The 20,460-nt window shown below is 43.2% G+C and overlaps 1 protein-coding gene across 1 annotated transcript in view; it reads right to left on the bottom strand.

Annotated features, from left to right (window-relative positions):
• The window catches only part of DOT1L (DOT1-like histone H3K79 methyltransferase), a 56,076-nt gene that overhangs the window by 13,859 nt on the left and 21,757 nt on the right, over positions 1 to 20,460 (bottom strand). The window contains exons 8-19 of the mRNA XM_009885053.1: positions 18,799 to 18,854; positions 15,534 to 15,613; positions 13,804 to 13,872; positions 10,764 to 10,870; positions 9,721 to 9,762; positions 8,133 to 8,240; positions 7,206 to 7,440; positions 6,252 to 6,365; positions 4,716 to 4,807; positions 1,759 to 1,860; positions 1,023 to 1,160; positions 244 to 369 (exon numbers count right to left, since the gene is read on the bottom strand). Of these exons, the coding sequence (XP_009883355.1) occupies positions 244 to 369; positions 1,023 to 1,160; positions 1,759 to 1,860; positions 4,716 to 4,807; positions 6,252 to 6,365; positions 7,206 to 7,440; positions 8,133 to 8,240; positions 9,721 to 9,762; positions 10,764 to 10,870; positions 13,804 to 13,872; positions 15,534 to 15,613; positions 18,799 to 18,854 (1,269 nt within the window). The remainder of the gene's footprint in view (positions 1 to 243; positions 370 to 1,022; positions 1,161 to 1,758; positions 1,861 to 4,715; positions 4,808 to 6,251; positions 6,366 to 7,205; positions 7,441 to 8,132; positions 8,241 to 9,720; positions 9,763 to 10,763; positions 10,871 to 13,803; positions 13,873 to 15,533; positions 15,614 to 18,798; positions 18,855 to 20,460) is intronic.

The raw sequence follows: 20,460 nt of genomic DNA, 5'->3' as shown, positions 1-20,460 counted from the left end.
CCATGATTCCTTCTTCCAAAGCATTTCCAAGGAATCGGGTCACAGCATCTATTTCCTTTAAAAGTTATCCACATCCTTATTCTTCAAGTTTACTAAAACCCCCTAATAAGGAGATTAGTCTCTGGGGGTGGGGGAAGAAAACCAGTCACCTATCTTATCCTTTAACATCATATTTAGTCAAATACTCTTAAGTGGCCCATTGCCCAAGAGTTGGTGACTCTAGATTTGTTTCTTGCTCTCTACCTGCAATTCCAAACAGTGCTTTTGTTTCTCAGAAATCTGATTCTTCAGCGCCTGCTTCTCTTTCAGCAAGTTCTCCAGTGACAGTGTTGACCAGTCCAGCTTCAGTTCTTCACACCGTGCCTTAAGCTGCAAAGACACAGGATAAACAGATGAGAAGACAACTTTAACCACTTCATACCAGCCAAGGTGCAAGATGAAAGCCACACACCTTTCAACTGGATACATGCAAGAAGCTTCTTAGCCCTTTGAAAACTCCTCTCAGCTTAAGCCAAATGCCACCAAAATTTTCCTGTGGTCACCACATAATGTGGCAGGAGATAGCCTGGCTCTTCCTAAATACAGCATTATCACCTCGCCTCCCTAAGGACTTCCACATCTGGATTTTCCCATCACCTGCCTTTACAGTTTGTGCTACCAGGAAGAACACCACAAGAGTTATGGTACCACAAATCAAGCACTGTCTAAACATCTTGGCCAGTGAGATCCAGATTCAGTGACAAAGTGCACATACAGCTGCACAGCTGCGTAGGGGACACAGCCGAGGCCAGAGCCAACTGCCACCTCAGTTTGGTTAGAGGTAAACAGAGGTCACCAAGAAAAAGGACCACCCTCAGTCTTTCCTCCATCATTCTTCTCTGTTACAGAGGAGCTACAGCAGCTGGATGATTTTTCATTTGGTAAGATACCCTGAAGACAGGGGCAGCCCTTGGCTCATGACCTGTCCTCCCTACACAAATGGGAGCATCACCCTGCTACTCAGACACAAGCGTTGCACACACCAGCTGTAAGCTCTGGTTCCTGAGTTCACTGTTATCCTTCTCCAGCTGTTTCGTCTGTTCTTTCAGTTGCTGATTATGAGCAGAGATTTCCTTCTGAGCCTGAATCAGGTCATTGTACGTCAGAGCTTTAACTCCCAACTACAAGACAAAGGGTGAGAAGGAAAGAGATCATTCAATCAGGTCTTGACACCCTAATTGCAGATGACTGCGACATTCAAAAATGACATTGAGGAGACCCACAGAACTTATGCAGTTCACAGAAAGTCAGTCCCCAGCATTCTCCAAGGCACTTGGTCATTGCTAGGGGATAACAAGGCAGGACAGAAGTACCTCACTTGGAGCTGCCTTTCCAGCAATTCAACTTTTAAAACTGGCAGTTTCTTGCCAGCCAAAAGAACACTAGTTTTTGTAGAGAGCCACCACGTTTCCTTCTGCGCTTCTGAACGTGCATTACAACACCGAGTCTATTCAGCCAGCCGGGGATGCACCCTTTACTACAACACCAGTGCCTGTGGTCTGTCACCCCCTCCCCTCGGATACAGAGTGGCACACAACAACTTCAACTATGAAGGAAAAAAATCTAACTAAAGAGTAATACAGATTCCACATTATTTAGCATGCTCTGCTACAAAACGGGGGCTGAAGACCTGAGACTACTCTGGTCTGTCTTATTTTTATCAAAACCATTTGCATGCAGATGACTAACAAGCATCCACTTCCACCAGATCAGGGCTACCTCATCAAGTTTCTGCTGAAAAAGACGTTTGATTTCCTCTTTCTGTGCCTGGCAGTGGGTGAATAACTGCTGTGCTGTCCCCAGTAGCTGAGCATTCTTCTCCTGGAAGAGGGAAGAGTGAGAAAATACACTTTTAGCACCAACTGCAGCACGGCCCATCACAGTAAGATGTTTACACCTAGTTGGTGTAGCCAGTTGGGAGTGAATCCGAGCTCTCAGGGAAGATGTAAGAAGAAATCCAGCTCTGTCTCAGACTTCTGTGAGCCAGTATTTGTTAGTGTTCAACACACGGTGAAGTTAAGCAAGCTGAAAAGAGCTTTTAAGTAGATTTTTCTGCTATATGGTAAAATATAATCAGGACAGTCTTAAGAATTCATTTTTATCCTCCTAGTACAATGTAAAGAAGTAGTAATAATCACATCCTACAGAGCAGAAATGGAACTGGAAAAGATTATCTGTATGAAATCTGTTACTAAACCGGGAACAGAATCTAAATCTCCAGAGTCCCAATTCAGAATTTTCCTACACAATACTCATGGAAGACAGGCAGTAAATGAAAATACGCTGTGGGGGAGGTAGGAAGAAAGTCATAAATAAGCCAAACCCACTTGTACTTCTAATGCCAAAATTACTTCAGCGGGCCAGCCGACCCTTCCACTGGCAGAACATTTCCTGTCCATAAAATTCCTTAACTAGATACTTGCTTACTAATTTCATGGTCGTGCACTATGTGAGCAGCAAGGGCAAGGACAGGACTGGCTAAAGAACCTCATTTATTCAGTTCCCAATTGAAAGATGAGTGCGGCACGCAGAGCCGGCTCTGGACATTACACTCGTCTCCAACTTTTGCTGCTGAGGCCAAATAGGAATCGTGCAGAAACTGAGCCATCACTCCAGAAAAAGTGGAGGACAGGGGAGAAAAGCACCTTGATCTTCTGTTTGTGAAGCGAAGCAGCAGCGCTGGCGAGTTCCACATGTGCGAGCAAACACAGCGCCTGGCATGTAGCTTTTGTTGCCTCTCACGCCAAGGGCTTGGGAAACCGGTTGAGTCACTGCAATGCTGAACTGACTGCCATAGGTGATGCTGAAAAAATCATGTATGCTTTCAACATCAGTCACTTCATTCAGCCTTTACAAGGCGCGGAGGAGCTGACAGCTCCATCTAAGGGTAATCTGGCGAACCAGCAGCCCACAGCATCTTGTTTATTTTAAAATCGTATTACAGAAATGTTTTTCTTGTACTTGAAAAAAACCTTCATGTAAGAGGGAGTTATTATATGGAATACACAACAGCACCTCATTCAGCAAAGTTCTGCTCCTGCTTTTGTGGTGCTTAACTTGCCATGCTCTCAGTGTAACACTCCATTAAAAAAATATTTTCATACTGAATTCCTCATTTTAGTGTCTTAAAGTATGAAACAGCTGTCAGACACCAACATGAAGTGATTACTTTTCCACACTCTCAATTTATACTCCGAGCGTACAGCACAATGCTTGCACGCTATCATTTCTCATGCCATTTTCTGTGCAAGGAGATAAATTAACTTTATGCTGACTTTCCAGACAAGTACAGAACAAGCAGAAAAATATGCTGCTTAAGGAAAACGTTGAAAATTCAAAGCACTGTTTGACTGTGAAAACAAATGGAAACAACTATCGAAAAAAGGTTTGGATGAACACCACATCAGCATCAACCAATTCTCAGTAACGAATGGAGTGGCACAAGTTCGGCTCTCTCAGCTGGAAAAAGAGTTCCCGTTATGGAAAACCCCATGAAACAATGCTACAGCTTTATGCTGACACTTCCACAAAGGCCACAGAGCAAAGGAAAGCTTCCATGGGGGCTACCAAAAGCTAGAATTGGCCAGAAGTTAAAGATTATTTTTGAGCTCTATGGGGAAAGCTTCCACCATAGAAGCAGCACACAGTCTCTTATAAAGCAACTAAATTATTCATTAATTGAGGTAAAGCAATACAAGAAGAAAAAGTGTTTAGCCAGTAAATCTCCTCCCTCTGCTGGGGAGATGGCTCCATAGCAGAGAAAAATGCCACACTTCACAGCTGCAGGGTTGTCTTCGCCTTTCCATGTATTTCAAGACGCAACTTGGTGAATTTACTCTTTGTCCACCAGTGTGATCTTAACACGTTAAGATTATCAATACTAAGGATTAAGTCTCTTAAGTCAGTAATGACAGTTTGGATTTTTTAGTCCCGTATTTCAATTTGTTAAAAGTTTAATGAGGCATCCTGATGCTAGAGTTCTCAATTCATTTAGGCATTCCTACAGAAGGAAAGAAATAGGATGTCAAAACCCAGAAAATTCAGCTCCAATAAATTAGTATCGGTGTGTTATTCAAGACAGTCCTCAACCTTGCTAAAAATCTTTAGCTAGATTAAGCACAATTTCATTATCTAAGAGCAGTTTGACCAGCAGCTCGCAGGATGCATCCCTGCAGGGAAGCCCCCCCAAAGCAGAGGGCAGGAACGTATGCAGGCAGCGCGTGCTGCTGGAGAGGTTGACCACCACCTCTTGGGTCTTGTGACCCACAAGACATTTAGGGAAGAAAAGCAGCCGCCAATCCCAAACGGGAGAAAAGGACAGGGTTCATAGGAGCTTCCTACACAGCTTTGTATCAAAATAGAGAAGAAGAAAAAAAATCAGTAATACTGAAGTTAAAATTTATCAGGTGGAGGGGCACCAGAGGGAATAGGGGAGGTGCATCTCTCCCAGTTTGCAGATGGGAAATTTAAGCACACAGAGACTGACCAAGTTAGCAATAAAATCCCCAGGTATGGCCATTCAGCCTAAGCATTACCCTGGTAGGAGTCTTTGTAATTGGCCTGGCACAGCACTGGCGTTAAGTGTACACAGTTCCCATCTCCAGCATTCTTCCCCCACATCTAGGGTATCCAGTGGCCGGGCAATTTTGTTTAGAAATGTTAAAAATAAGACTTACCTTTTCCTGCTCCAGTAACTGTTGCAGACTTGCTTTATACTGAGGAGTTTTCATGTATGCCATGAACTGCATGTACTGGATCTTAAAAGAGTCTGCAAAATAAATAAGGAGATGATACATATCAAGTGAGAGAAAGTGCAATGCTCCTATTTACCCCTGTTTGCTCCCTTGACACCTCTCCCCCTTTGCTCTCTTTTGCTTTTTATTTGGACTGCAAGTCAGACCAAGCCATTAAAGATCAATTTAGAGCACGCTGAAAATCCATCTTCTGACCAAGCTGAACTCTTGGCTCCATTAGCTACTTCTAATAGGTACCCTAAAGGAAGTCACAACAACGCATTCAAAAACGCAGATGAAGATGATGAATGCTAATGGTGTGTTTGCGTGATGAAAGAGGAGCTGAACGGCTTTTAATGCAATGTAAGTAGAAATAGTGTAAGAGATTAGCTGTAACAGCCGAAACCAGCCCTGAGCTTAGAGCATTCATCCTCCCAGGGCCACAAGACAGGGCTTGCTGTGCTCCTCAGACCTCCAGACAGACGTGCTCTACACCCACATTTACACCACCTCCAAGGAGCACTTGCTTCTCATGGTCCTTCTATCTCCACTCTCCTATTACGCAATGAACCTTTCTTCTCCCCAGCCCTCACCCACCGGGGCCCTCTCATCGTAAAGCCAACCGCATGATTAAGTCCAGTCTGCTGCAATCACAGGCAGCCAAAACGCGTAATAGATGGCAGACAGATTTTTGCAGCAAAGGTTTACTCCAGACAAGTGTCATTCTCCCCACCCACTCGCCCCCTGCAATGAAACGTCACTCTAACTCACTCTTTTCCTCTTTCTCTAGAGTACGAAATCAGTCACAACTGTAAGACACCACAGCAAGAGAGCAGGAGTTAAGGACATCACAGATGCCCTTGGTCTCTACATAGAGGGGAGCATTACATCAGATTCCCAGGTGGTCCTAGTTTGGCTCATGCCCAATGCCAAAGGCCAGAAACAGCTGGGGGCCGGGGAGAACCAGAAGACCCTCCAAGTTTTTCCTTAAATCACCTCTTGCATGTGGAGCATATTTTCCAACCACACCACCTTTGTGACCTCAAAATCTCAGACAACATCTCATTTACTTTGCTCTAAGTTTTGCAGAGAAAACGGAGCAGTGTTCTCCAAGACTGTATCATTTAAGAATAAGGGAATGGTTTCATTTAAACCAGAGTTATTTCTGACTAGCCATTTAAAGTTATTTTGGAATCCTGCTAAAGCCAAGCTTATTTCCTTTTGTGCCAAACGAGAGCTGAAACAATGTCAAAAAACAAATACAGACCAAGACATCAATTTCAGCTGCAAGCAAGAGAAGAGACCTCATGGTGATGCCAATAGAAGTGGGGTGTGTGTGGGAAGATGGGGGAGAAGTTGTCCCCCTCTCTTGTTCAACATACAGCCAGGGTGGCTGGAAAGCAGCCCTTTCATTACCATACGTTCAGAAACCTCAAAGTAGAGGTTCCCATGCCAAAGATGGTGACATTACAGTCTTACCTAGCAGCTTCTGTAGTGCAGGTGGGGTAGGTGTCACCAGTAGCTGGTTAGATGAATGCCGTTGCACTTTAGGAGGTAGTTGGTAATATGGACTATGAGGTGACTTGTATGCATCTAAAGAGAGAAACAAAGATAACCGTTCAGATTGTGAAAGTCAGTATTTCTGGCAAGTACTTTACCATTAGGAAGCATGTCATTTACAACGCAAGATGTAGTAACTTTGCGAGATCAAATTATTTGGAAGGACATCTACAGTTTATCCTCAGAACAGCAGCAGCGGCAAGCTATCAGCCACAGCTCGGCTCCAGCTTCTGGCCAAGGACCTACAGACAGATCCAATCCCCATCTTCTCACAGAGGCATACCCCCATGTCAAGGGGAGCTTTGCTTTGGTGGCAAGGGAGAAGCTATGACACAAAACTGGAGCAACTCTCCTATGAGGAGAGGCTGAGAGAGTTGGGGGGGTTCAGCCTGGAGAAGAGAAGGCTCCGGGGACACCTGAGAGCCCCTTCAAGTCCCTAAAGGGGCTCCGGGAGAGCTGGGGGGGGACTTTTTACAAGGGCACGTAGTGATAGGATGAAGGGGGAATGGCTTTCAACTGGAAGAGGGGAGATTGAGATGAGATCTGAGGAAAAAATTGTTGCCTGTGCAGGTGGTGAGCCCCTGGGGCAGGTTGCCCCGAGAAGCTGTGGCTGCCCCATCCCTGGAGGTGTTCAAGGCCAGGTTGGACGGGGCTTGGAGCAACCTGGGCTGGGGGGAGGTGGCCCTGCCCAGGGCAGGGGTTGGACTGGGTGATCTTCAACGTTCCCTCCAACCTAAACCATTCTATGATTCTGTGAAAACCCAACTAAACCTAGCAATAAAGGAAGGGTGACCTCCAAGCATGCATTCAGAGCCTCAGATCCACACTCATGGGGCAAAGGAAGGCTTCTTCCACTGCCACCCTTGAACTCACCCTGAGGAGAGGATGAAGATGTCTGTGAAACAGTTTGCGCATGCAGAAGTTCTAGTGCAGTTTGGTTCTTCTTGGTCTTGCGCTCTGTATTTGCAGTGTTCATTTTCTTGGGACGTCCTCGTTTCCTGCCTGCCATTTTCCTTCCTTTCTTACTTAACTTCTTCTTCCGTGCTTTGGAGGGAGATGGCTTTTTAACAGAATTTGCCCCAGCCTTTTCTTCTTCAGCACCAGAATCCTAAGAGATTTTTAAAAGCCAAAAGCTCTTTAGTCATTTCTACCTACATACGCAGCATTCCTTTTAAGTAAGCATTAATAACTTTAATAATTTTATGAAAGGAAACCAATGTAGTTAAATAACTTGCCAGTGAAGTAGACTTGCGTGGGTAAGAGCTGTCCCCAACACCCAAGGAGTTGTGTTCATTGTCTTGTGGACTTACTCATTACAGAAAAGGAAATCTGTAACTGTTGTCTAAGAAAAGCTGCTCATTCACCCCATATTCTTCAACTGCCTTTCATTAAAAAGTCAAAGCACATTCAATACTTGATATTTTTGTGCTTGAACAGTCACTGCATTTCTAACAGTGTTACGCAACAGAATGAGAAAGGAAATGAGTCTTTGCAAGAGAGACTCAGCGCACTTCGAACACCATTCAGAGAGTTATGTATGACTCAGGGAAAGCTCTGCAAGCTGGTGCCGAAGGTACGCGAGGGTGGACAGCCAACTGTTCTATTCATCTCTCAGTACCTTTTTTCCAGAATTAGTGGTGCAATTCCCAATTGGAGCTCTTAAGTCACTCCATCATATTTTTGTCCACAGCAACAGCTATACCAGTTTACGTGTTCAGAACAGTCAGTCCTCCCACAGAATCAGGCTTTTCCTGACACAGATTACAAGTTCACACACAGCTAATGCAAAAACGCATTCACTCTATGAAAACACAGGATGTTCACCTTGTTTTCTTGAACCTTCGTTGGAGTAGTTGTGTTGCTCTTATTTTCTCTTTGTTGACGACGTCTAGCTGCCTCTTGTTCCTCCTGGATAAATGTTTTAGAAGAGTTAATAATTTGCTCATATATTTATCACTTTTTAATACACACCACTGTTTCCCAGCTTAGTTTTCCACAAGAGCTAGGTGGAAGTGCTCTCATCATACAATACCTAATTAAAAAAAAAAAAAAAAAAACAAACAACTTTTGTTACCAGCAAGGGAAAAAACTTACCCTGCCTCAGGCAACACTCAGGGGGAAAAAAGGAAGGTAAGTGCAAGTCACCCTTTTGCACTGCATTACCTGCTAGAAGGGGTTTCAAACAGGCAGCCATGGGGCAGAGGAGATTAAGCCTCAACCTCTTCCCTTATTCTGCCCCTCCCAATCCCACTCACCCGGATCACACACTGGTGTTTACAGGTTCGGGTTGTTTTTTTTTTTTAAAGAAAAAAAGTTATTAAATATTTCAATAGCTTTACCTATATCCCAAACACTTCATGTGTTGCCACATCACTTTAAAAATCTTACATGACATGAAATGGCAAAGCCATTAATCATGGTCTAATTCAATTTTAGTCAATTTTGTAGAGGAGACTTAAAAAAAAAAAAAGCATCAACTTTTAAGCTTGATTTTCTACTAGGCAGTAAGGACAGAAAATTGCAGAAAGCTCACTCAAGGCCCTTCTCCTACCTTCCAGGTGAGGTGTCATTTGCATAAGAATTCTGGCAATTCCAACACATCTTCAATTTAAGTGAGTTATCAACTAGACCACAGCAATGGCAGATTTGATAGCCTCACCATTACAAGCAGAGAAGTTCAAAAGTACATGGATGCCACTCTGTATTTTTGCTTTTGACTCTGCGAAATTTTTTCTCTGAAGTTTGAATTCAGCAGTCTGAAATAGCCCGATCTCAAAGCTACCGTTACTCTGTCTTCAACACTTCCTAAGCAAGTCACTCTGCAGACTAACATCCACCTGAAGTTTTAAATCAAGTGGCCTCACTTAATTCTCTTCCTGGGAATACCAGCCCCATCGGTTGTTTCAGATTAATACAGCCCAGCACAGTCTCAAAAATCCTCTGGCATTTTAATTCCACATGTGATAGCACAGACTGCAGCAACTGACAACACATTTCATGTCTCAAATAGCATCTCCCAAAAGTAACATCCCGGAGTGCTCTTCAGCTTCATTTTCATGCAGCTGAACACCGGGACAGATTCAAACCATCATTTCCTCCTTTAACTTCAGTTCTTTAATGAACTAACAGTTCTTTATAGACCTCCAATATAAGGCAAAACCACGGTGCGGCTGCCCCATTAATTCTCTATTGGAAAGTTCTCAAACACGATTGTGTTAGTGCTTGATGGCATATGATGCTTTACTTCAATTAGCTCCACACCCACGTTCTTTACTTATCAAGAAAATTTGATTTTCTATCAATTCCGTACATCTTTAACAAGTAACTAAACTCCTCATAGTGGCTACTCCATTATTTTGAGTTTTCTACAAAAATGAGTGAAACTTACCCTGAGTTTTGGATTTTTGAGACTAGAAAAATAGTTTTCAAGCTGAAAATAGAAGATAAGATAGTCATTTTCAAAGTCACAACACATGAATACATAAGAACAAAGTATTCGCTTAAGATAAATGCAGAACTGCAGAAATTCTGACCGGTTTTCTTCTGATAAACTACATCAAGAAGCCATTTACATTCATTCTTTTTAGCCACATGGACCCGTTGTGTAGCAGGACATAATCCAAGTCTCAACAAGGTTTTATCATCTTCACCACTGCCTATCCTTGTTTTAAAGCTTTGTGTGTCATATATCTCTGCTCAGCAGAAGGTTATTTTCAATGAAGCTACTTCACTCTTGTACTCCACTAAAATATTTATCTGCACTCCGGCACATTCTTTAACAAAAGCATTATTAGACTACAGCCAACTTAGAAAAATAGCCTTACTATCATATTGCAAAAAACTCAGTGTGGGAATAAACTGTTTCTCCACAAAAGTTTACATTTCTACAGGCTTGTTTCTGTATTCTTTAATCAAATAAAAAAAAAAACCCAACAGTGAATGCATCAGGATTGTTATGGCGCTTTGGCTGGTTCTACAGCAACTGAAAGGTCAACTAAAATTGAGATTTACTGCTTGAATATGATAGAAGGAAATGGTCTGCACACCACAAAGCAAACTGAAGACCCACGGAGTCTTTACGCAGTGTGGAAGCTGTAGCCCAAGCCCACCGTTCTGCAATAGTTGTATATTCTGGAGCTTGAGAAGGAATTATATTGGCAAATCTGTGCACCTTCAACGAATTAACATAGTGCTGTCCCTAGTTCCCCCGTCTGTGTAGCACAGAGCAGCCCGAGGCTGAGCTGTGCCGTACGATCCGCATGTTCAGCGAGACTGCACAGGTAACTGGTGGGGGGGGAGAAGCACGCCCATTCCAATTAGGTGTGCAAAGGAATAGGAAAACAATTCCCGAGAACAAGGATCTGACGTTGGCATGTTGATTCCAGAGCAGGTAAAGCAGCCAGAGATTTACTGGCTTGTATTTATACTCACTATGGTTCGGTCAATAGTATGCAGGTAGTAAGAAACTGGTTTCCCGGTCCATGACACAGACCCTTTCAGTGGTGATAGCTCCACAACTCTCATTATAGTGCCAATGTCTAAAGGAAGAAAGTCAAGATACAAAACCACGGCTCACTCGGTTTGCCACTCAGTTCTACTCAGCTGAAACCAGTCATGCAACAGTAAAGGCATATTCAAAACAAAGAGATAAATTTGGTATTCAGATAGCAATGTCCTAGCAGAAAACACCGCAGTGAGTTTAAAAAACAATTTCTAATTCTCTTGCTACGTGCACCCTACAGAAAACTTGAGAAATTTGGAAGATCTACCTTTCATTACTTCAGAGAGAGTCAGCCATTCCAGGGTAAGACCACGTGCTAGTTAGTGCAAACGTTTAACAAAGGGAACTTTCCTGTGTCTCGGAGACAACTTTTACGAGAACCCCAGCAACAACACATCTGTAGTAACAGGCAGGATTTAATTAGGTAGGACCAGTAACAGAACGTCGTTAGATCCAACCCATGTAAACTGTAACTGCACTATATTTGGACTGGGGACAGACATGTTTTATATTTGCTTTCTTGCCTGCGTTTGTTTTGTTCCCTAGAATTAATAGGTATGGGATGTGTCTAAGCATTTCCATACCCACTGAACACTGAGTGAGTGGCACAACTGCAGAAGGAATTACAGCACACTTCTAATTAAATAGAAAATTACCCAGAAGAGTCAGAAAGGAAAGTTTAGGATTCAGCAACTTCAACCACTATTTTAACCACATTTTAATACTTGTTTTGGTTTGTCCCAACTCTTTCCACATTTCCATTTCTTTTTCCAGATGGAACTACTAAGGACAAAAATGGTATTGAGAAAAAAAAAGGTTGCCTGCTTCTTAAAGCTTTGTCTTTCCCACTGTATTTTTAAAATTATTTAACTGTTCATACTTTAGATCGAAAGACTAGACAGACAGGCAAGCCACGTGACTCAAATCATACTCAGGCACAAAAAAAATCCCAACCCTGCTGAATCAAAGCATCATGAAGAACCTTATAGGGCAGCAGCACAAAGCTCGCACAGCAGAGTGAAACCACCTCTGTGCGTGAAGACTATCGGCCACATTTGATGCCTCAAGCTCGAAGAGGATGTCACGTCCCTGGAAGCGTCACTTAGAACAGGCCATTAAGACTGGAACAAGCCCCAGGCCAAGCGCGTCCCACGCATCTTCATTTGATATTGGTATTTCCCAAGTACAGTATGGTCACAGGATGGGATTAAGACCTAAAATTTATTCCCACAATTCTCCCCTCACCGTTTGCAGCACACAAAGGTAATTTCTTTTCAGGACCTCTTATCTGAATCCCTGGAAGGGTTTCCTATTAGTGGAGGCTATTATCTATTCTTATGCCAAGCAATCTCATTCACCCAAATCTTAATTAGCTATGTCTATATAATTTTCACATCAACATTCACAGTAAGCATTAAATAACAGTTGATATGTAAAACTTCAGCATTCTAGAAAACTATTCCCAATAAACCCACACTGGGCTGAAAGCTGAAATAGGATAAAGAACTGGCTCAACTGACACTCATAATCAGGGCTTTTATTAGGGGAAAAAAGTAGCACACATTGGCCCTTTTGCCTGTCCCCACTTTTTTAATAACCGCCATCTCCCAAACCTAGCAAAGAGAGAGAATGAAATGGTCAGAAGTCTGGAAAGAAAAGGCTTGAGAGGCCAAAAAAAATTTATTTAGGTAGGCAGGTCTCCTCATTGAAACCGCAGAAGTGCCGTCTTATATTTCCCCTAGTTCCAGCGTGCTGTCCGAGAGGCAGTAGGCTTCACTTAGGCACTCTCTGTCTTATTAGCAAACTGACAGACTGATCTCAGCTCTCTGGAGGTTTGAGGATTTCCACGAGTACCATTCTGCCTTTTTTTTTTTTTTCCCCTTTTATTTTCAAGTACATGTCTAGAAAGGATTGGCAAGGCAGGTCCCAATGGTTAATAAGGTTCCAAACAATCGGACGCCATAGAAAAGAGTATCAAATGGGATGGAAAGGGGCACTTTTGGGTGTCGGATGCACAGGACATCCACAACAATTCAAGCTTGGTAAAAATAACTCACAATGGCAGAATTTCAGCTAAATGCCTTAACGACAGCCTTCAAATTACTATTCTTGAAAAGCAGTTTACTGTGAGTGTCAGGCCAAAAACAGAAAACACAGCTTGAGATCTGTAACTCAGTATGTTCCTCGCCATGTTTGCGCAAGGAGGGGAATAAGGCGTTTTTTAAATTTTGGGAATGTTTTGCACTGGACACAGTAAATATTTGTAAAACCTAGCTTCGGTCATTCTTTTGCTTGAAAAATTTCCACAATAAAAATTGAAAAAAGGTCAGAAGCAAAACCAATAAGATGGGGTGTCAGTAATCTCAAAACCTCGTTAAACTGCAGTTCCTGTACTTGCGAAGGACAACACTGGCAAATACCAACTCCACTATGTTCAGAAGAGAAGAGAAACACAAAACTTTGTTGGCAATAAAACAGACACAGCAACCGGGCGTTTATGGGATAGGTCTGCTTGATCAATTTACGGTGCAGAAGACAAGGCAAAGTCGAACATTTCAGCTTCTCAGCCTTACAAATCGTGACTGGTAGGATTTACCTGTCCAAATTTAGACAGATATGATACAAGGAACCTGCACCCAAGTTAGTCACTGCAACTCTTTGTAGATAAAGAAATTAATCACGCCCTTGAAACACCTTATTTCTCTACAACTACAAGAGATGCCCAGCCAGGGAAACAGCAACATTACAAACATCTAAACAGCCCGGGATGAACCCCATAAAATGAGTGTCTTTTTGTTCCAGTGTTGATTTAGGGTTTTTTTGTTTATGTGATTTTGGCACATATACTGTAATAATACAACAGCATTTTTCTACTTACACAACTCTAAAGAGCAACAAAACCCCACTACAGACATGTTCAACTAATAATTACAGCATAATTGTAATGAACAATAAAAAGGGCAATCATACCGCTCAAGTTTCGACTGTTAATTCGAAAATTTAGAGGTGCAAAAGGTTTTGAGGACACAATTCTCCCACCTGGAAAAGGAAAAAAAAAAAAAAAAGAAGAAAAAGCAAAGTCAGCTACCACTATTTCTTCTAGAAATGAATACTTATTAAATCTAACCCCATAGAGAGCCCTAAAGAGCAGCCCTAATAAAACTACCACTTGTGTATCATTACAAAAAATTAAAAAAGTATTAGTTCAGATTCATTGTGACAGCATCCAAGAAAGTCAATGTAGTAGTCTGCCTAGGGTAGCTATGGACCTCAAGTGACCTCAAGGATCACTTTAAAATGACAGAACCTTAAATACTTTAAAAAAAAAAAAAAAAAGAGTTTGTTAATTCTCAGTGGCAATCTATAGAAATTTCAATTAGGAACATGCTACCTCATTCCTCGTTAGTGTCTTTTATACACAAGCCCCCAAAGCCCTTTTTAAATAAAAAGAGAGCTCATCTCCACGTCACAGCTATTTGTGGTCATTCAGCCCAAGGCACAGAGCCTGAGCACCTTCTGGGAAGAGAACTCAGGTTGCTTCATTTTATAAAGAGCTCTTGAACTTTCCCCATCTCGCCACTCCTCTCAAGCCACCACTAAACAAAAGGGTTTTTTAAAGAAAAAAAAAAAAAAAAAAGCCCCGAAGGTTACAGCTAAAGATCAACCATTAAAGTTAATGAAAACAGCTTCAGTTTTGGGGTTTTACAGTTTGCATCAGAGCCCAAAAGTCACATTATTTACTTCAGCACAGAGCCATATTATGGGAAGCCACAGCTTCTTTGTTCACACCACACATTTTTCTTTTCAGAAGTACTTATTTTTGAATTTTCTGCCATAACCAAATACAATTGTTACTTATCCAAGTGGTTAAGAGGAACGAAAAAAGACACTTCAGGCAATGTAAGGGCCACAGAGGGGTTATTGGACATCCCTGGTCATGAGTGTCTGCAATGCAACTTCTCAAGCAGCACAGAAGCCATCCAGTGACAGTGTCCCCATCTTAATACTTACTTGTTAATACCCAGTACAAAATGTGAAAATTTTAAATAAGAGAATCCAGTAACTGAATTCTTTGATCAATTACAGAAACTGGATATACAAAGCCATGCTTATGCAGTCTGGAGGCTTTGCAGTCTTGGCTGTTGCACGTTTTGTCAGCTCCCATAACAGGTAAGAAAAGACCGGCAGTTCCTCCTACCCCAGTAGAGCTCCACAGAGAGTCTCCATGTGCAGAGCTACCTCCCAGCAATCAGAGAATGGTTTGGTTTGGAGGGGACCTTAAAGCTCACCCAGTGCCACCCCCTGCCCTGGGCAGGGACACCTCCCACCAGCTCCAAGCCCCGTCCAACCTGGCCTTGAACCCCTCCAGGGATGGGGCAGCCACAGCTTCTCGGGGCAACCTGCCCCAGGGGCTCACCACCCGCACAGGCAACAATTTCTTCCTCAGATCTCATCTAAGTATCCCCTCTTCCAGTAATAATCAATATTCAGGTAGGTCAGAGTAGATATTAAGACAGGAAGTAAAAAGTCCAAGAAATAACCATTGCGGTGCAGACGCTTCCCCGCAAGGCACAGAACGGAACCCACCAACCTGGCTTCTGCTGGCTCTAACTAAGCCCTTACCACCACCACCAGCTGGAAAACCAATGGAAAAAAAAGCAGGAAACCAATGGAAAAAGGTTTTCAGTTTGATTTGTTACCTTCCTTCATGTTCGCAAATCGCTCCTTCAGTTGATGATCCACCTCAGGACCAAAGGCAAAATTATTCACAAAAATAACACTGCAAAATAATGGTCTAGTTAATAACAGGGAGAGGCAAACGGCAGCCAAGTAAACACACACGAGTACCCCCCATAACCACAAGTCACTGTCACTTCGAGCCCTTACAGCCACTTGGGAGACTGAAAAACACAGCTCGTCCCCAATATACAGCTACTTCCAACAAAACCGCTTTCTTCTCGCATAGAGACACAAACCACCACCCCCCTTACGCGCTCACAGACACTGCCCGCACAATTACATTTAAAACATTTGAAAGGTGTCCTGCTCTGACAGTTCCTCTCAGCGTACAGTTTTGCACTATAAGTTTCAACACAAAAACAACGTGCAAAGTGTTTTCACCCCTCTGCCATGGTGAGATCAGACACCAACACACATAGAGTCGTTCATCTCCACATGAAAAGCAATAGTCCAACACAAGAGATACACATTTTATCCCATTATTTCTTCACGTGCATCTAAAATATCACAGCAAAATATATTTTTTCTTCTAGCTCTAAATTCCCCCGTGATGCAAAAAAGCAGCTGACATCTCTCAGCAGGTTTTTCCCTGTCCTGAACCCTTCACCCTAGTCCATGACGGAAGATTTGCATCTTTCTGTCTGGGTTAGGAAACCCAATGAGGGAGTTTTGTTCCCAAAAGAAAAAAAAAAAAAAACAGTCACATGGAAACAAAGAAACCTGTACATAGGTAGAATCACACAAATACCTAAAAATGTTTGGGAAAGAAACAGAACACATCACAGATTAAAAAAAAAAAAAGGAATACCCCTTGCTTTTTAAGAACCTGAGCCTGGGCCTGTTCTAATGGTCCCCGGTGCCCGTTTCCCACCAGCCTGCAACCAGAGTCCTCAGCATCTCTTGGGAGCAACCAGAGTCCTCAGCATCTCTTGGGAGCCACTGAGCACCCTGCACGCAGGAACTGCGAAAGCCACCCAGGCATCATGTTCCAACGTGAAGAATTGATTTCTTTGCAAGAGGTCTGTTTGAAAACTCCCTTCCCGGTGCCTCCACACATTAAACATGTTCCACAAGGACACCGAGTTTAAGAGCAGCAGCCAAGGCTTTTTTTTTTTTTTTTAAAAAAAAAAAAGGCTTGTTTTAATAAAACCACGGGTGAAAAAAAATGTTTGTACACCAAGAAAAAAAAATTATTCTTGCTACGCCTTGCTCTTGGAAATTTGGGAAACCCTGCCTGGCAAGTACGGCTAGCAGAGGTTTCTTCCTCCTCCTTCCCACCACATGCCAAAAAGGGCCTTGCAGAAGAGCCAAGCGTATTACTGGGACTAGAAAACATCCAGGAAAGGAAGGGAAAAAGATATAGCTTGCCAGATACGTGTATTTTTTTTTTTTAGTGTTCATTCTGGCACAGTATTTTATATGCACGTGACAGTAGCACAGGAGCCCCTGGTCCACCTTGACCGCAGCGCTCTGCTCAGCACGTAGTGCTAAGCCACAAGTGCAGCTATAGAGAGGAACTCTGCAGTTACGGACAGGAATGGGCACGGTTATGAACAGGACTACTGCGTGCTGCGCAGCCTGCGTCCATGTCAGCACTCAACCACACAGAACCGTGTGCCGGGACAAACGCATCCTTCCCCCAGAGCCTGGCCACCAGTCTGCGCTCCTGGGAAGGGTGACAGGGTGACACTTCCACTTCCTTGCTAACGAGTGGGGGGCTCCAACGTGAACTCTGCAGCCAATCTGCAGCCTCATTAGAGAGAGCAGAGGCTGAGCTCGGATCAAACACAAACACCTAACGGTTGTGAGCAAAAAGCTACTTCTGTTTGAATTTCTGTATCAGAGAGCAAGGTGGCTGCAGAGCGGTAGGCATACAATTAGCTGCATACCATTCAAAATAAACATCTCCCAGCATTTCTGCATGCAGTTAGATGTACTTCAGCTAAAAATAAAATAAATTAAAAAAAAAATTTCAATTGGTTCCAAGGAAAGTTGCAGAAACAGCAGAGGAGTGTGCATTTGGAAGAGCAAACAAAACAAAACCCCACCAGGCTGCAAGGCTGGGACGAGCCGGTCCACAAATTCAAAGGCACCTCCAGAAGTTTAACTGAGGTGCACAAGAATGCAAAAGTCATCAGCCTGGCAGACACCTTCCTGATGGAGTACTCTTCAAACAGTGTCTTGGAAGCAATCCATAAATTGCTACAACGCTGGACTCTCAGAGAGCCCTCTTTGACAACTGTCTCCCATTCCCACACAGAACAGGGTGGCCCAGAAGGTCACCTAAAAAATACACTTTATCTTCTGTCTATAAGGCTGAAAGAATGGAAAGCCTTTAAAAATACAGATTATTTTATTGCTTTTAACAAATTTACTCCCTTTTTGATACCATTGAAAAGTCTAACCCTCTGTACAGATCCTCACAGAAATAAATCTTCAAGACAATAAACTTAAATGAATTCCCAATTTAAGTTGGAACAGACTCAGCAAAAGTCATCAGCCTGGCAGACACCTTCCTGATGGAGTACTCTTCAAACAGTGTCTTGGAAGCAATCCATAAATTGCTACAACGCTGGACTCTCAGAGAGCCCTCTTTGACAACTGTCTCCCATTCCCACACAGAACAGGGTGGCCCAGAAGGTCACATAAAAAATACACTTTATCTTCTGTCTATAAGGCTGAAAGAATGGAAAGCCTTTAAAAATACAGATTATTTTATTGCTTTTAACAAATTTACTCCCTTTTTGATACCATTGAAAAGGAGTCTAACCCTCTGTACAGATCCTCACAGAAATAAATCTTCAAGACAATAAACTTAAATGAATTCCCAATTTAAGTTGGAACAGACTCACGTGGGTCTTTTGCTTTTTTTTTTTTTTAATGGAAACTGAGCCTAGCTGTATGCACCAATAGCCAAGATAAGTAGTTTTTGCTAGACTCACTGACACGAACTGCAAGGATATGCAAAACAGAGGTTTATACTTCTCTGTTTAACTAAAATTTATCTTGGATACACCCTCATATGTAATATCATGGGACATGCATTTAAACCCATTCTTCAAGTCAGAAAACAGGATCTAAAGAGGCCAGTATAAAAGTTGGCAGATAGGCTTTTGGTATTTGCTATGGAAATTCTATATAAAAAGCTGGCCAGCCTCCCAATTTCCATTATACAAACTCCCAAATATTCAGTTCATAAAGCAGCATTCAACTGCTGTACTGTACCTTGTGTTTGCAATTCTCTCTCTCCATTCTTCCGAGAGGAAGTCACCTCTTTCCAGCTTAAAAACAGACAAAGAACACAAAAAAAACACACAAACACACAAGTGTTAACATTGTAACTTTCTGCTCCGTATCCCTTTCCCTTTGGAGAAAGCCAAACACGCTGTACCAACGCAGTGATGCTCCTACAGATGAGGGCAAAGAAGTCTTTAGGAAATACTGAGGAGATGAGGGTGTCCCGAAGGAGACCTCAGGTCCCGGAGGTGCCTCCCTCTCCGCTCCCACCCTCAGCTGCTCTCCTGCCACCGGAGGAACGGGGAAGGGTCTCCGGGTATCACCCATGCCTGAGGAAGACTGTGCTCCATGGAGAAGCCGGCAATGCCCCCCAGCCCCCGTACCAGAAACAATCAGCCTCCTCAAGTCCCCGCTGACCCCCGTGGCCCGGTCAGCCCCTCTTAGCGGGGGGAGATTCGGCACAGCGCCTGCTGGAAACACTGGCTCATAGTTCAGGCTCTTGGTGTGACAGACAGACAAGCATCTGATTTTTCTGTGGTACTAAATATAAATCTTGAATGCTTCTAACACAGGTTGAAAATCAAGTAACATAAAGGCCTTATCTGAAAATAATTAGTTATGACTTCAGTGACATATAGTACATTTCTGATGAAACCACATCAAGTCCCAGGTTAATGCCCACAACTACATAGCTTTTCCACAGATTAACATTTACTCAGTCATGCTTTTGAAATGAGAGAGGAATCTACGGGCCGTACTGTTCTGCTGTGCCACGAGTCAGGCAGAAGGAGGGTTGGGGGAGGAAGATATGAAGAGAAGAGAAAAAATAATATGCAACTATATAATTAATGATGATGACACACTTTGAAGGGGCAAGTAAGATGATGGCTTATATCAGAACCTCAGGAACATCAAAGCAATGACAGTGACTGCTTAACATCCTTTTTCTGCGTATACCCCTTTGTATGGAGAGAAGTGAGCGTTTCACACGCCAGCACTTGTTCTCGTTCAGTGACAACTCCAACAGAAGTGCCTGCGCTGCAATGCAGACACGCTCAAGCTACTTCCAACCCTCACTAGCTAAGCTGGGATACCTGTCTCGGTGAAGCACCAGAGCCTGGTGTGTCCCACCACAGCTTTCTCTTCCCAGCGGAGCAGCCTGAGGCCACTCAGAGCTGCAGAAGGGATGCCAAAGGGAGGTAAACCTGGCTGAGCCATGGCGAAGGAGAAAGCCACAGTGGCCAACAGGAGTGGGTCTGCTTCTCAGGGAGGAAAGGAGGAAAAACAAACAAAAAAGAAGTGGTCCAAATGCCTTGCTGCTACGCACTGCCCAAAAGGTCTAGGAGAAGCGAACATCAAGGATTCTCAGGCAAGAGATGAAGTTTGCAGAGAGCCTTAAGTGGTAGAAACTAAACATGCTGAAAACAGCAGGTTAGAATCATAGAATGGTTTAGGCTGGGAAGGACCTTGAGGATCATCAAGTTCCAACCCCCCTGCCATGGGCAGGGACACCTCCCACCAGCCCAGGTTGCCCAAGGCCACCTCCAGCCTGGCCTTGAACACCTCCAGGGATGGGGCCTCAACAACCTCTCTGGGCAACCTGTGCCAGTGCCTCACCACCCTTAAAGTGAAAAACTTCTTCCTAATGTT

The sequence above is a fragment of the Charadrius vociferus genome, unplaced genomic scaffold (assembly GCF_000708025.1).
Source record: "Charadrius vociferus isolate BGI_N301 unplaced genomic scaffold, ASM70802v2 scaffold1225, whole genome shotgun sequence".
NCBI classification, from domain to species: Eukaryota; Metazoa; Chordata; class Aves; order Charadriiformes; family Charadriidae; genus Charadrius; species Charadrius vociferus.
Note: the sequence above shows the minus strand (reverse complement) of the source record. Positions and strands in the feature narration are given on the sequence as shown.